The 14,001-nt window shown below is 34.4% G+C and overlaps 1 protein-coding gene across 7 annotated transcripts in view; it reads right to left on the minus strand.

Moving 5' to 3' along the window:
* LOC131850585 (AT-rich interactive domain-containing protein 2) overlaps positions 1–14,001 on the minus strand; it is a 36,881-nt gene that overhangs the window by 20,807 nt on the left and 2,073 nt on the right. For 6 of the 7 annotated variants that reach the window (XM_059200872.1, XM_059200870.1, XM_059200867.1 and 3 more), the window contains exons 4-16: positions 10,386–10,507; positions 9,656–9,865; positions 8,870–9,123; positions 8,367–8,581; positions 7,690–7,783; positions 7,206–7,367; positions 6,307–6,471; positions 5,496–5,675; positions 4,448–4,639; positions 3,542–3,711; positions 2,676–2,794; positions 2,155–2,231; positions 1,800–1,928 (exon numbers count right to left, since the gene is read on the minus strand). In XM_059200872.1, the coding sequence (XP_059056855.1) occupies positions 1,800–1,928; positions 2,155–2,231; positions 2,676–2,794; positions 3,542–3,711; positions 4,448–4,639; positions 5,496–5,675; positions 6,307–6,471; positions 7,206–7,367; positions 7,690–7,783; positions 8,367–8,581; positions 8,870–9,123; positions 9,656–9,865; positions 10,386–10,507 (2,089 nt within the window). The remainder of the gene's footprint in view (positions 1–1,799; positions 1,929–2,154; positions 2,232–2,675; positions 2,795–3,541; positions 3,712–4,447; positions 4,640–5,495; positions 5,676–6,306; positions 6,472–7,205; positions 7,368–7,689; positions 7,784–8,366; positions 8,582–8,869; positions 9,124–9,655; positions 9,866–10,385; positions 10,508–14,001) is intronic. The other variant, XM_059200868.1, reaches the window with a different exon arrangement.

The following is a 14,001-nucleotide window of genomic DNA, read 5'->3' on the forward strand; positions in this document are numbered from 1 at the left end:
ATAACGGAATACTCGACGAATAACTGTACAGAAGCATAACTAACTAAATTCTACAACGCAACATGCATTATTGCGGACAGGTAAAGTAACGCTATTGCTATTGTTTCCTATTTGAAACAGGTTAAAATTAGATATTTTGCGATTATGTATTTAACTTAACAACTATGGGTACGAACTCATATGAATAAAATTTATGAGATTAAACAAAAATAAAAGGCAGGCAACAGTACCTAAAGGTATTTATATATTATCAATTCAAGTCATAAGACATTCTTAGGAGTAATATAATAATATCCTCAGAATGTCTCTTAACTTATACACATATTGTGAATTTGGAAATTTGTAGAATAAAAAGAGGCAGATAAAAGACTTCTTGATTACCATCATCACCAAGTTTTTTTATAAATATCAAGAGATACCAACAATCAAGTCGAATAATGCTAGTATGTTGAACTAACGCAGTAAAACCATCATAAAACACATGCACATGTCTTTGTGTTTATTTGCAGACATTTTGAATGTCATAAAAACAATACTGTCATGCAAACAACATTACTGATTTCAAAACCATATTTGAAAATACCTTTAACCGCCTTGATATTATATTCTAATCAAATCTATAACATTTTGAACAACATAAAGATAAAGAAACTGTAATGAAAAAGTATATATTAAACAAAACACACAATCTACTATAGTATAAAATAATAATACATTCATATACAATTTTATTTCAATATATAATATACTTATCTCGATAAGTTTCTATTTTATTATGTAAATAAATATAAGAACAAGTTAAGAACACACACGGATGGACCCTCTTTATGAATATGGACGAATATAAAGAAAGAAAAGATGGAGTTAGAGAACACGATTTAAAGAACAGTGGATAACCTTTTTTTAATTTCAACCTATAGTAATGGAATTGAGAAGCGTTGTATATGTAATATCTCATTTATTTATAAAAAAAACCACTAAAGTAAATATAAATTAAAATTATAATAAAAGTAATAAGTTTTTTAAAAAACACATTCATATAGGAAAATTATCGAGGTCAATATATTATACATCTTACAATAATTGTCTAATACTTTTTTACATCAAACTACAATCGTAGCCATACTTTCCTCAACCATAATAAAAATAACCTCCATAAAATGAACTTAAATCTTTTATACAAAACTAAACTAGTACACCAACCCGAAAACCTTTGACTGTGATCAAATTTCACCTGATTAGTGAGTCTCTTGGTTTACTTTAGAAGCTTAGTTCCGGTTTGAAGAGTTAAATATCGCAGTAAAATTTAGAGGAGCATAATAAGCATTCTTTGTATCATTGTTCTTGGCAAAATATGCCAAATAAGCAGTGAAAGAGAAAAATATATATTCAATATTATATTTCAATAAAGATTATTTCTATGAGAACCTCTCAGATATCAGGAACGCGAGACGGGACCCTTAGGTCCCATATGCATCAGCGTGTTATAATGATACGCATGGTACCATTTCTAGTCTATAATAGATGTCACTATTACCTATCACCATACAAAGACTCATTTTATATAGTATTTATCCCATACAATTTATTATTTCAATCTCGTTAACCAAAAAATTTTAGAATTTCATTTGTCAAAGACGTGTTTAATCCTCCATTATTCTCTACAAAATTACCTAAACCGGGACTCAAATCCAAAACCGAAAACCATATCACCAGACATACACCCTTTCACAGCACCCTAGTATGGCTACGACCACGAACACACTGCAAGGCAGTTAGTACTGTTAGTATGCACTTACTTGATGCTGTTGGTGTGCGGGGCTTACTTTGTGGGCGAGGAGATGCTTTATCAGGGTCGTGTTCGATGAACCTGACTCCAGTGCTTGAGAGAGATGCGGATGGGAGACCACCGGCTGCTGTGGCTGAGGCTGTTCACCAAGTTATTTATGAGTTAATAATGAGTGGACCCTTTTATTTTTATTCAATTTAATGACAAAAAAAGATGGATGGATTGTGTGAAAGATGATATATAAAAAAGGAGAGTAGACTGATATCTGACGGTTGATATAACCAGTGAAATTAGATCCACTTTACGTGTTAAAAAGAAACTTAAATGATCGAGTAATAATCATATATACTATGACGTAATGTTACCTGCGATTGTGTTACTACTGGTTTGGCTTCGGCTGGTTTATTCGTCAATTGCGCCTTCAGAATTGGAGACGATGGTCCTGTCAAAATCAATATAAAAATAATATGTTTGTGTATTTTTTATAATTAAAGTATTTCTATCTGTAGTTTCGTAGCCATAGTAACTAAGTTCTCTTAAGTTTGGGTCTAGTCGTCAGTAAACAAATTTACATACAAAAGTTTTTATGTCGACCAGATTTGAACCTACGATTTTTCGATCTTAGTCGGGTTAGTAAATCAAGTCACGCAGCTATCAAAAGCATACTCGAATAATTAGGGTCGGTCTATAAATTAAGTTACACTAATTCATTTATAAAATAAATATAACTTTAACACAAATAATTTATATTTTGTGTATGTATATTAATTTTTGAAATGTGATGTCCGTAATGTCGACCTCCCATCCCCTCAATGTGTGACGAAATTTATGACGACCCTTTATAAAGTTCTTATCTTTAACTAATCATGATGTTGTTATTACTAACCTGCTGGTGGATTAGGTCTATTCTGTGCATTTCTTGAGCGTATACCAATATACACTTGTTGTGTTTCTCCGCTGGATAATGTGACAGTGTTGGGGCCCACTGTACCACCGAATACCGTCCTATAAAAAATATTCAAATCATTACGATAGGTGGAAAAGGAACTGTACTATGAAGAGGGAAAAGGAGGGGATCAGAGTGCCCACCTTATTGAAGACTATTACTGACAATTTACACTGCCTGAGATTGTAAATTCAATATCCGCGCGGTCCATACTCGTGACCGTTTAAGTTAATTCCTGGTGAATTCAGACTGCACTCCCATACATAGTATTCTAATCATCTTCCATTGGTGCTCTACCAGCGTCTACCGTTGGCAGTAAGCAAGCAACATCACTTCATATTGGGTCATTAAAAAAACTCTATTCTCTATTTTAAGTAAGTCTATTCGACTAGAATGAATAAGTGATATCAGGTCAGAAAATTTTAAAAAAGGTCTGTTTGTTAATAAATTTATTTATATGCTCTTTATGCACCGGAAGTAAATGACAAAAAACATAAACAGAAGTAATAAGGTACAAAAGGCGATCTTATCGCGTAAGCAATCTCTTCCAGACAACCTTTGGGTAGAGGAGAGATGACTTAGGCTTTGAAGCGGGCTACCGGAAGGGAAACTCCAAACAGCACCCGTGACTTGTGACACGGGTGTAGGTATAAAAGGCCCTTTTAGAATGCATTAACACTCACCTTCGCAACTTGTAGTTTCCTCCTAGGCCCTAGATTTTTTCTACTATATTGATGTGAACTCTAGCACAAGTAATACACAAAACAGAGGTAGGATGTAAAGGCCACTATACCACAAATATCTACCTGACAAGACGTGGGAAATGCGCGGGAGCGATGACCCCCTTTCGGCCAAGCTTATTGCAACAGGCGAGGTACTGGCGATACAGTTCTGCAGCATCACTAGCGCTGTTGTCATTCGCTGGCAGCGGCTCGAAACTTGATCTCAACCACGCTTGTGCGAAGTGCTCGTTCTCCTTTACACAAAGAAATAATACAATGTATATAGTACTATATATATAATGTACTATATATATAATGTACTAGAAATACACAAGGTAATAAATAAATTTAAAACATCGTTTAAATCATATTTATTGAGCAAAGCCTATTAGTCACTATATACGAAACATAAAAACTTTTTTGTATGCTGAATTTAGAATGAATAGCATTCATTCATTTTATAAATAAATTAAATTAGAGATGTGCAAATACCAAGGCGTATTTATTTATCTCCACAGTTTCACTATGATTTACATAGTTTTGGTCCTTCGAGCCAACTCCGATTTCTTAAATAACAAATGTGCATGGCAATAGTCGTTCATGCACAGTATTCATTTAATGCTAAACGTCGACACCTGTATATGTATACAATGTAAGTAAACTGACATTAAAAAATATTAAGTACAAAATCGTGACGTTCATAAGTGGCTAAATTTCTTAAATGAAATTATATTCGAATTTGAACACTTATTAATACAATCAATATGATCTACACAAATAGTTTATTTTCACAACACAAGATACATTACACAAAGAGCATGAGCCTTATCCTTTTAAGTTTATACTAAACCTGACTTATTAACCAGATTTATCTCCATGTGGGCCTAATACCAATTATGTCAATAGACATCGATTTCGAGATAATTTGTATCCAATAACGTACTTTAATTTATAGTGCATGTAATATAAATAGAACATATATGTGTATACCTGCACAGTCCTCTGTTGTAAATGCGACTGTTGTATGTTGGAGAGTGGTGTGGTGGCGGCGGCTGTCGCGGCGGTGCTGTTGGCGGCGGCGGCGGGGGCGGCGGCGGCGGCGGCGGGGGCGGGGGCGGGGGCGGGGGCGGGGGAGGCCGCGGGGGCTGCGGGGGACTCCGTCACTGTCTTCAACGCCGTGTGCTGCAAATAATGATAGTAATACAGTAACAGTAACAAGACAACAACACTAAGTATTTCCCTTTGATGGGGTAATAGACTGTCTATTACCCCATCAAAGGGAGAATTACAATTTAATATATATATAAAGAAATAATAATAATCTCAGGACAATTCACACAGCGCCATCTAGACCTAAGTTAAGCTATCTAAAGCTTGTGTTATGGGTCCTAGACAACTGATACAAATACATAGATAATTTTTTTTTCGTAAATACATACATATTATGCATGGAAAATACCCAGACCTATACAAAAATCATACTCCTGAATACAAATGTTTGTGCCGTGCGAAGAATCGAACCCGCGACCATCGGACGTAAAGCGGTGTGCTAGACCGCTAGACCACCGAGGTCGTCAGATAGGAGATTAGTATAGTTATGTACGGGTATGTACTATGTGACACTTGTGGTTTACAGTTTTTGTCTTTATTGTTAGTTTTTCAAGTCTATACTAGCTATCCCGGCAAGCGTTGTTTTGCCATATAAGTAAATAATTAGCCGTTTTGCCATATAATTAGATGGTAGAAGGGTGCAAATTTAGGGTTGTGTTTTAATGAATTAATTAATGTAATGTATTAATGCCACATTATTAAAAAAAATGTCAAATAAATAAAAATAAAATGTAAAGGGTGAAAAATACTTATCAGTTAGGGATATGTAAAATAGATAGTAGCCAATTCTCAGATCTACTGAATATGCATATAAAATTTCATAAAAATCGGTAAAGTAGTTTCGGAGGAGTATGGTAACATATCAATTACTATTTATAATACTAGTTTAGTCAGTATATAATAATTAAAAAGTAAATAAATAATAAACCTGAATATGTCCGGTTGTGGTCACAATCTGCCGTTCAGCGGCTTGATCACGGTCGCTAGCGCTTACAGCGCTCGAAGCGCTTGCAGCGTTCGCCGCATTAACTGCAGCGAGCGCACTCGGACCGCTTACTGTTTCCACGACGCGCATTAAAATACACGCACGTGGTCCGTAGCTTTGTGCCTGTACGAACATCACAACAATGAAACAAGTACATATTACTCTAGAAAATTTGGCTGTATGGTCTTGTATCTTTACCTGTCCACATATACATCACAACAATGAAACATAACCCAATCTAACAAAAGATGTGGCTGTATGGTGTTGTTTGTATCTTAGCCTTTCCAGCTGTGGATAAAATAAACTACTACTACTATGTAATAGACTACTAGAACATATTTAATTTCTGTAAGATGCTTGATTTAAATAGCAAGTCTCATTCAATTACAATACAGTATAAACAATCTCGTTCTTTATTTCAGAAATATATATTTATCTATTACTACTATTCAACTGCTTTTTGTTTTACCCAATGATTAGCTGTTAGAGATTGTCATATAGCATTGAGTTCTATGTTAAATAGTGCAAGAAAGAATAAAAAATAATGTTTGCTGGAACATATACCAGAAGTGAAACTTCAACGGACAACGCGATATAACATCTACTCATGCGACAGTAAAGCATTTTCGTGACCAGTAAATGATAATATACCCCGTCTATATTTCACTTCAATAAATTAATAATAAAAAAAGAAAAATCACCGAAGTACAATTCTATTGGTAAGTACACTGCAGTCAGTATAGGGCCCGCTTACCTCAACAGTGACAAGTGATACAAGCGTGTGAACGAGACCGGGCACGCGTGCGACTGCCTCGCTCGCACGGTCGCCCAGTGACGTCAGCGCGTACACGCACTCCAGCGTACACACCAGCACCATGATGTCGCGGAGAGTCAGCAGAGCGCACACGTCTGCGTACACCTGCCGTACACATTTAAACATACAAATTAACCAGTTGAACTGAGGTTCGAACCTCTAGCGGTATTCACAGAGTAAATTCTTATGCCATCAGGCAGACATAATAATCTAATGGTAAGTAGCAATCGTCGCCTTTATACATGTATTGACCCCCGTCCAATTGAAAAGTGGATCGAAGTTGCGACGGCCTGAGCCTAGGTTCGTAAAGCCTAAAATCGTATCCGTCAGAAAGGAGTTGGCTTTCAGCCGCTCCATAAGTTCTTCCGCGCGATTGTAGTACCATCTGCACTCGCCCCCTATCGTTCGGTGGAGCTGTAAAAGTCAGCTACGGCCAACTGCATTAGAATATTTCCAAAAAAATAATTGATGAGTTGAGCCAAGTTTCCAACCCCTAGCGGTACTCTCATAGTAAAGTCGAAACCGTCAGGCAGGAGTTGGCGGAGAAATTTGATCAAAATGGTGTATTATATATCTGTATGTTTAAATAAAATATTATTTTTACGATATAGCCATTATGTTGAATTTAAGAATGTAGAGCAACATTGTTACAGAGTAATGAAAAATGATTGGTCTAGTCAATATCCATAATAAAATCTAATATTAGTATTGGTTAATTGTGAACTAGAAGATAGCAAAGTGTAACATCTAGACTTTTACGTTCTATTTGTCTACATACACATTATTGCCTGCTTGAAAAGTGCGTGTAAAGACACCTAATGATTGTAATGATAACCCACCTTAGCCTCCAAAGCCTTGAGGAGCGCGTCTTCATTGGCCTCGTTCTGAGCGAGTTTGTTGAGCAGCTCGAGAGCGGCGAGCACTCTTGCCCGGTCTGGCGACACCAGCGCAGACTGTATCGTCGACAGAACGTGTCGCGATATCAGACACGTGGCTGGATCCTGTCGAATATAATATCTATATAGTACCTATATCCTATTATTATCTATATATACGTGAAGCAAAAACTTTGTACTTTGAAAATTGCGCTGACAGAGAAAGTATGAAATCTGCAGACTGGTAATTTATATGGAGAATAAATGCAGAATGCTGATATATTCTTAAAATTATGCATAAATAATACATTAAATCAAGAAAAACTAATTAATATACACACATATTACGTTTTCTTTGTCTACATTTACATGTACATTCAATCATGCGTGAAAGTCTATTAACATGTGAAAGAGGGCACGTATAAAGGCAGCAAATGTGTTGACATACCTTAATAATAAGTTCAACTGACACATTGCCCAATGTATCGAGTCCGGACTGCCGCAGCGTTCCCACCCAGCAATTAGCACATAACAGCAAAAACCTAAAAACAAATATAACTCATTATCAATTTCATACTTAATGAATAACAAATCAAATAATTTATGTGGGAGGGAATGCGATTATTAATAATATGAACTAAAGAACCCATTGCTAACATTGTAACATGTCAGTACGACCTCCATGCGATTCCCTTCGGAAACCATTGTGATAAGTTCCTGGTGAATTTGTCACGATGGGCTAACTAACCTAAACACATACTCATCTTATCATCCTCCACTGATACCTCGCCAGCGTAAACCGTTAGTGCAAGCGAGAGCACCATTCCATTGTCATCCATTAAAAAAAACCCCTAGCAGTGCCTCAGGCTGAAGTCGTATTCATTAGGCAGGAGTTAGCGTTCAACCGCTCCAAAGTCCTTTCGCGGATTTGGAGTGCCATCTGCACTCACACCGTATCGATGGAAAATCAATTATATCAAAATATATGTATTTATGTATGTCTATTACAAACTCTTATCTCTATTTTATATCTTTCTGAATAAAATAGAAAATTGTACCAAGATATTATACTTATTATGAATGCACATATATTATATACAGCTTAATCACTATACAGCAACTCACCTGATAAGCGTAGTGTTTTTAGCCAGATATTGCACATTTTCCTCATGGAACGACAGGGAACGAACTATAGAAGCAATTTGCAGGACTCTCTGTGTATACACACACGACGCTCCGCCAGGTAACTCTGGTGCGAAGAGCTGGTTCTCTTCTGACGGTTCAGTAACCCAGTCTTCTATTTCTTGAGACTTTGTAGAGACACGGTTTAACATAAAATTCTGAAAATATTAGGAAAAAATACGCATTAAATCTTCATGTAATTCCTTCTTAATAGTCCTAATTATAGTTTTTGAGTTAATCCAGTATTAGGTGTGGTTATATATCAATAGGGTAAAATCAATATTACTCTATTACTTAATGAATTTATATATTTTTGTTTAATTCCGCTATCATTAGCACATGTCCACAAACATTCAGTGCAGAAACCTGATTTTCCTACTGAAAGACGTAACTCGTAATACTAATTATATCAGACATAAAGATATTAAGAAATTAATAATGTTTACCTCTTCAACGATCTTCTCCGCCCTCTCAGTGATATCCCCAAGTTCATCTTCTTGCATTAGACAGTCGGTGAGCGCATTGTGGGCAGCTAGTGCTTGCACCATTAACTCTGGCTGTTCTACACCTGGCTGCATAAATTTCATTTCATCTGCTAGTTCTTTAGCCCCTCCACCACCAGCTCTCATGCTCCAGAAATCATCTGGATACCGACCTCGAGCCTCGAAGTATGAACGGCCAATTGTGTCGCGTAGACTCGCTATTGAAATGATATACTACGTTAATATTAACATGTCTATCTCGCTATAGAGATCAATAAAAACATCAAAACATAAATTTATATTGTATAATAGTTAGTTGCAAACCAACTGCAGTAGGGATGAGCAACACGCGGTTCGCATGCTGCTTGCGGCCCGTTAAACATGTTTACGCCGACCGCCAAACATTTATATAATTGATATATTTTTTTCTCTTATTACTTTCTCCCATCAATATTTTGTTATAAAATTAATTATAATAAAATGGTAGTACATATTAAACAGAAACATTTATGTGACGAATTACTCACTTATTGGCGGTTTTATTCAAACATGCAATAGTGACGTTTGCATTAAAATATGTATAGGAAATATTTTTAATTATGTATTATTTTTATTCCTGTGTATAAATAAAGTTACATTATTAATAGGTATTACATTACATGCGGCCCTCCAGGAAAATTTAAAATTTTAAGTGGCACATTGATTAAAAAGGTTGCTCACCCCTGGTTTACAGTATTTTATCGTACTTACAGTGGTTATAAACACCAGCATGAGCCAATAGGAAGTCCAATATATGCGGAGTGGTTGACAAAGGTAATCTGTTTGAATGGTCTGCGGCCAAAACTGTGCACACATTCACAGCGAAATCCTGCTCGTTCGGCATCGGAGAGAGAAGTGAGAGGGCCAGCCTTTCTGAGGGGCCTGCTATACGTGTACCAGTTTGAATGGTCTCTCCTGAAGCTATAGAAATTGATAGGTTAGTTACTACTCTACCCACTTAGTGAGTTAGTAGGTAATTAATACTTCACAGGAGGAGAATCATAGTGAGTATGGCATCCTCGTCAGATGTTTGAAGATGAAGGTAAAAGAAAAGGTCAAGACAGGTTCAGAATAGACAAGTGTGCATATCATAAGGTAAACTACAGTGCAAATAAATAAGTGTTATTAGATATTGCTTCTTTTAACTTATCTTCTTTTTTTGGAGGGGATAAAATACATGCAGTTAGGAAATAAATATTTAATAAGAAATTAGAATAGGATTATTATGTAAAATTAAATTATTAAATATTTAAAAAAGTCGAAAAATAAAAAGATAATACTCTGACAAGGATGTAAATCTGTATATTAGATATAATGTATAAATATTACAAATCAACCATTTCTTTTTAATGAATATTTAACAATGAATACTTACTTCTGTACTACTATTTATCTTTAAAATACAGATTCTCTCACTATGCCCCCCTCACTGATTAATTACCTGAAATATATATACCACCACCGAATGATATTCGCGGCATTCCACCCCCTCGGGTCCTCCTGGGGTCCTCGTCCATGTCATTGTCGTCGTCTCTACCTGGCGGACCCTTGGCCCTTTCATATCTATCAACATCATGTGGTAATACATTATTAAGAGTCACAATTACACAAGTAATTAGAAATGCTAAGAGAATATATTTAAAGTACTGTGGAATAGAGAAACACACTAAATCATCTATACATATAAATAAAATTGGAGTGTCTGTTTGCAATATTGAATATAACCGTTTTTTTACTACATGCATATGAATATAAATACGGTATATACATTACGGTATTTACGGTATATATTTGTCTGTTTGTCTGTCTGTTTGTTCCGGCTAATCTCTGAAATGGCTAGACCTATTTTGACGGGACATTTTTTGGCAGGTAGCTGATGTAATAAGGAGTAACTTAGTTTACTTTTATTTTAGAAAAAGTTTATAAAAAATAAAGTATATAAATTCTATGCGGACAAAATCGCAGGGACAGCTAATAACTAAAGACATTAAGACTAGAAAGATTTCAACTATTTTTGTTAAAAACCTACAACCTACATACAGACTCATTCTAGCTGATGAATAGACTATTCTACAGAAATTCTGTAAAATAAATTAAAATAGATAATTTATTTTTTTTCTTGTTTTATAAATAAAAATACACATATTTGTCTAAATACACCAGGGTATTGTCTTAAGAGGCCTTTCACATTTTTTGGCCTAAAAGCAGGGTCTTTGGGGTTCTGGTTCTAAGAAATTAAGAGTCGGATATACATTTTGATTCCTGAATTATATAGATAGATATCTAATCTTAAAAACAACATCTTTGAAATGTTAATTTTCTCTTTGTTAGTCTTCCTAATTTCTAAAATAGTTTATTCAAAAACGCTAAGAGACAGAAGTTTGGGGTCGTCGTTCATTAATAAACAAACATAAATTGATATGATATCTGTACTAAAACTTGATAATTACTTTATAAATTGAGACAGCATCGTCCTTTTTTTCATTTTCAACTTAAATATCTAAAAAATTGATCATAATTAAACCCGAAATTTCAACAAAACTTTGCCATAATCATTTCTAATTTTCTTATAAATACAACGAAATTTATGCATAAAAAAAACATAATAATAAAGTTAATATACTTGTAAATTAGAAATATAAAAAAAAATATATGTTTCTAAGAAAAAAATAAACAATAATAATAATTTAAAGTTGTATAAATTCCGTTGCGCCAAAAGTAAATTCTCAGTGCTGCGCTAGCGCTCGTCGAGGTAGGACCTATGCTATTTTTTACGACACCGCTACGATAATACATTCGTAAACATTTGTCAGTGAACATTAGTATAGTGCGGCTAAACAATTTTGATAATTTAAGTAATATTTAATTAATTTTGCTAATATATACTTATTTCTACAAATATTAATTTAAAGTTGTTGTTAAATATATATATATATATATATATAATATTTATTTTACAATGCCAAGATAAAAGTACAGTTATGCTACAAATAAAACCTACCTACCCTGCTGCACTATGAAAAGCACAAGAGCATGGTATTTCGTCACACTAATGGCAATTAATTGTTAAAATTAAAAAAGAGAACATTTTAGTATTTTTGAAAATAACGCTTATCTGAGAGAAAAATGTAAGAAAATGTAAACCAATTTTACTTTATGTTTATTTTGTAGTTCTTTCTAAATTAAAATAGGGTTATTGTTTATAAAAATACCATTATTATTTTTACTTACATTTGTCTTGTGTTATATCATCTAGTATGCAATGTGGATTGTAAATAAATTACCAAATTATATATAAATTATATTCCTTAATGTTTAGAGATATTTTATCCAATTTACTTTATTTTATTTTACACAATACAGATATTTCTAAATTGCAGCCATTCTGTTATTATACTCGTTGGACTTTCATTACTGTACAGTTATGTCAAATAATTATGCATGTTTGGGTGAAAAGTCAACAACATTATAAATGTTTTTATTTAGAGACTAGCTTTTAGCTCGCGGCTTCGCCCGCGTATATGGGATATATAGGTTATCGCGCGTTTAAAGATCCGTGTACAGTATTGGGACGTTATATATAAACCTTCCTCTTGAGTCTATCTATTCTGTCTATTAAATAACAACGAATCAAAATCTGCGTAGTTTTTTAAGATCAAAACGTACATAGATCTATTACATGTGTAGATGATATTTTAACCGGAAATTGAAGCCGTTAAAATGGTATTGGCAGATCAGTTGGAATCATCGGTATTCTTGGTATATAAGCTGGTTGCCCAGCTAACGTACCGGTTATAATGGTCTACAATTAAATTGTCTTTCAATTCTTTAGTAAGCAACATATCCAATGGGACGCCATTGCACATGTTCGGCGGGCTTAAATTTCATGACTGGATCATGCTTTTGAGAAATTCCTTCCTCAAGTTTGAGCAGTTAGTGTGGGAAATCACTATCTGTGCTTCCATAAAAATGAGCTCTCAAATTTGTCAGTAGTTTTAAACTTTCAATTAAAGTCCATAAGGGAGACGATGTTAATGACACAGAGAGTCTTTCAGAAACCTCCAGCAAAATTATAAAAGTAATCCCGCCAATGAGAGCAGAGGTGTTTCTAAGGTCTTTTAAGGTTCTGTCCAAAATCTCTATAGCTCATGGTGATTTCATTACATATAATCAATGAGGCGTCTTGTAATAATTTATAAAAAGGTTTGATATTAACAAGTAATTATTTGTCAAGAATCAAGAATCGGCCAACCAAGAACGAGAAGCTGCAATATCAGCCAATATCATGCGGCGACGTCAATAATGCAGGAACAGCAATGATAGCAGTTGAAGCTTTTTTTACAACTTAGAATGGCAAACAAGCTGACGGCTCTCCTGATGGAAAGGCGTACCCGTCGCCTATATACATGAGCAGTACCTGACATGTCCATATCAGCATATTGTTTCCCTCATGCGTTGCCATTCCTGAAAACTCGGGTGTTATTCCCCTGTACCCTGTAAATTCACTACCATATATATACACAGGTAGTCTATATAGATAGATATACATATACACAGATAGTATACCCTGAGAAAGGTCATAGACTACTTTATAGTGCGAAAAAAGTATTGTAAGGGATTAAAAGCGGAGATGAAAGGTTGTATAAAAGTATCGTCATTGTTTAAGTGAAACAATTAAACTTTTTTAGGTTATAATCTAAATATATTTCCTTTATTTGGTCAATTTCATTATACCACGCTGACGAAGTCGCGGACACACCTAATATACATATAAGGATGGGACCTTTAAATCAAAACAAAGCCTTGAAAACACAACTATTATATATAAATAAAGTAATTATTTGCTAAGTATAATATTTAGATCAAGTGAATATGGCAATAATGTATCCGACTCTTATAATAAATTATATTGTATCTATTAATAAATAAACTGAATTAATATGTAAGAAGAATTAATTAGTAAATTTATGTTATAGTAATTTCATCTTCCTGTCCTTATCCCAATTATTTGTTACTCATATTACTTAAGGTTTTGGCTTTTAGTTGTACAATCGGCC

Source organism: Achroia grisella, unplaced genomic scaffold (genome assembly GCF_030625045.1).
Source record: "Achroia grisella isolate CSIRO2021 unplaced genomic scaffold, CSIRO_AGI_Agris_v1 utg777, whole genome shotgun sequence".
NCBI classification, from domain to species: Eukaryota; Metazoa; Arthropoda; class Insecta; order Lepidoptera; family Pyralidae; genus Achroia; species Achroia grisella.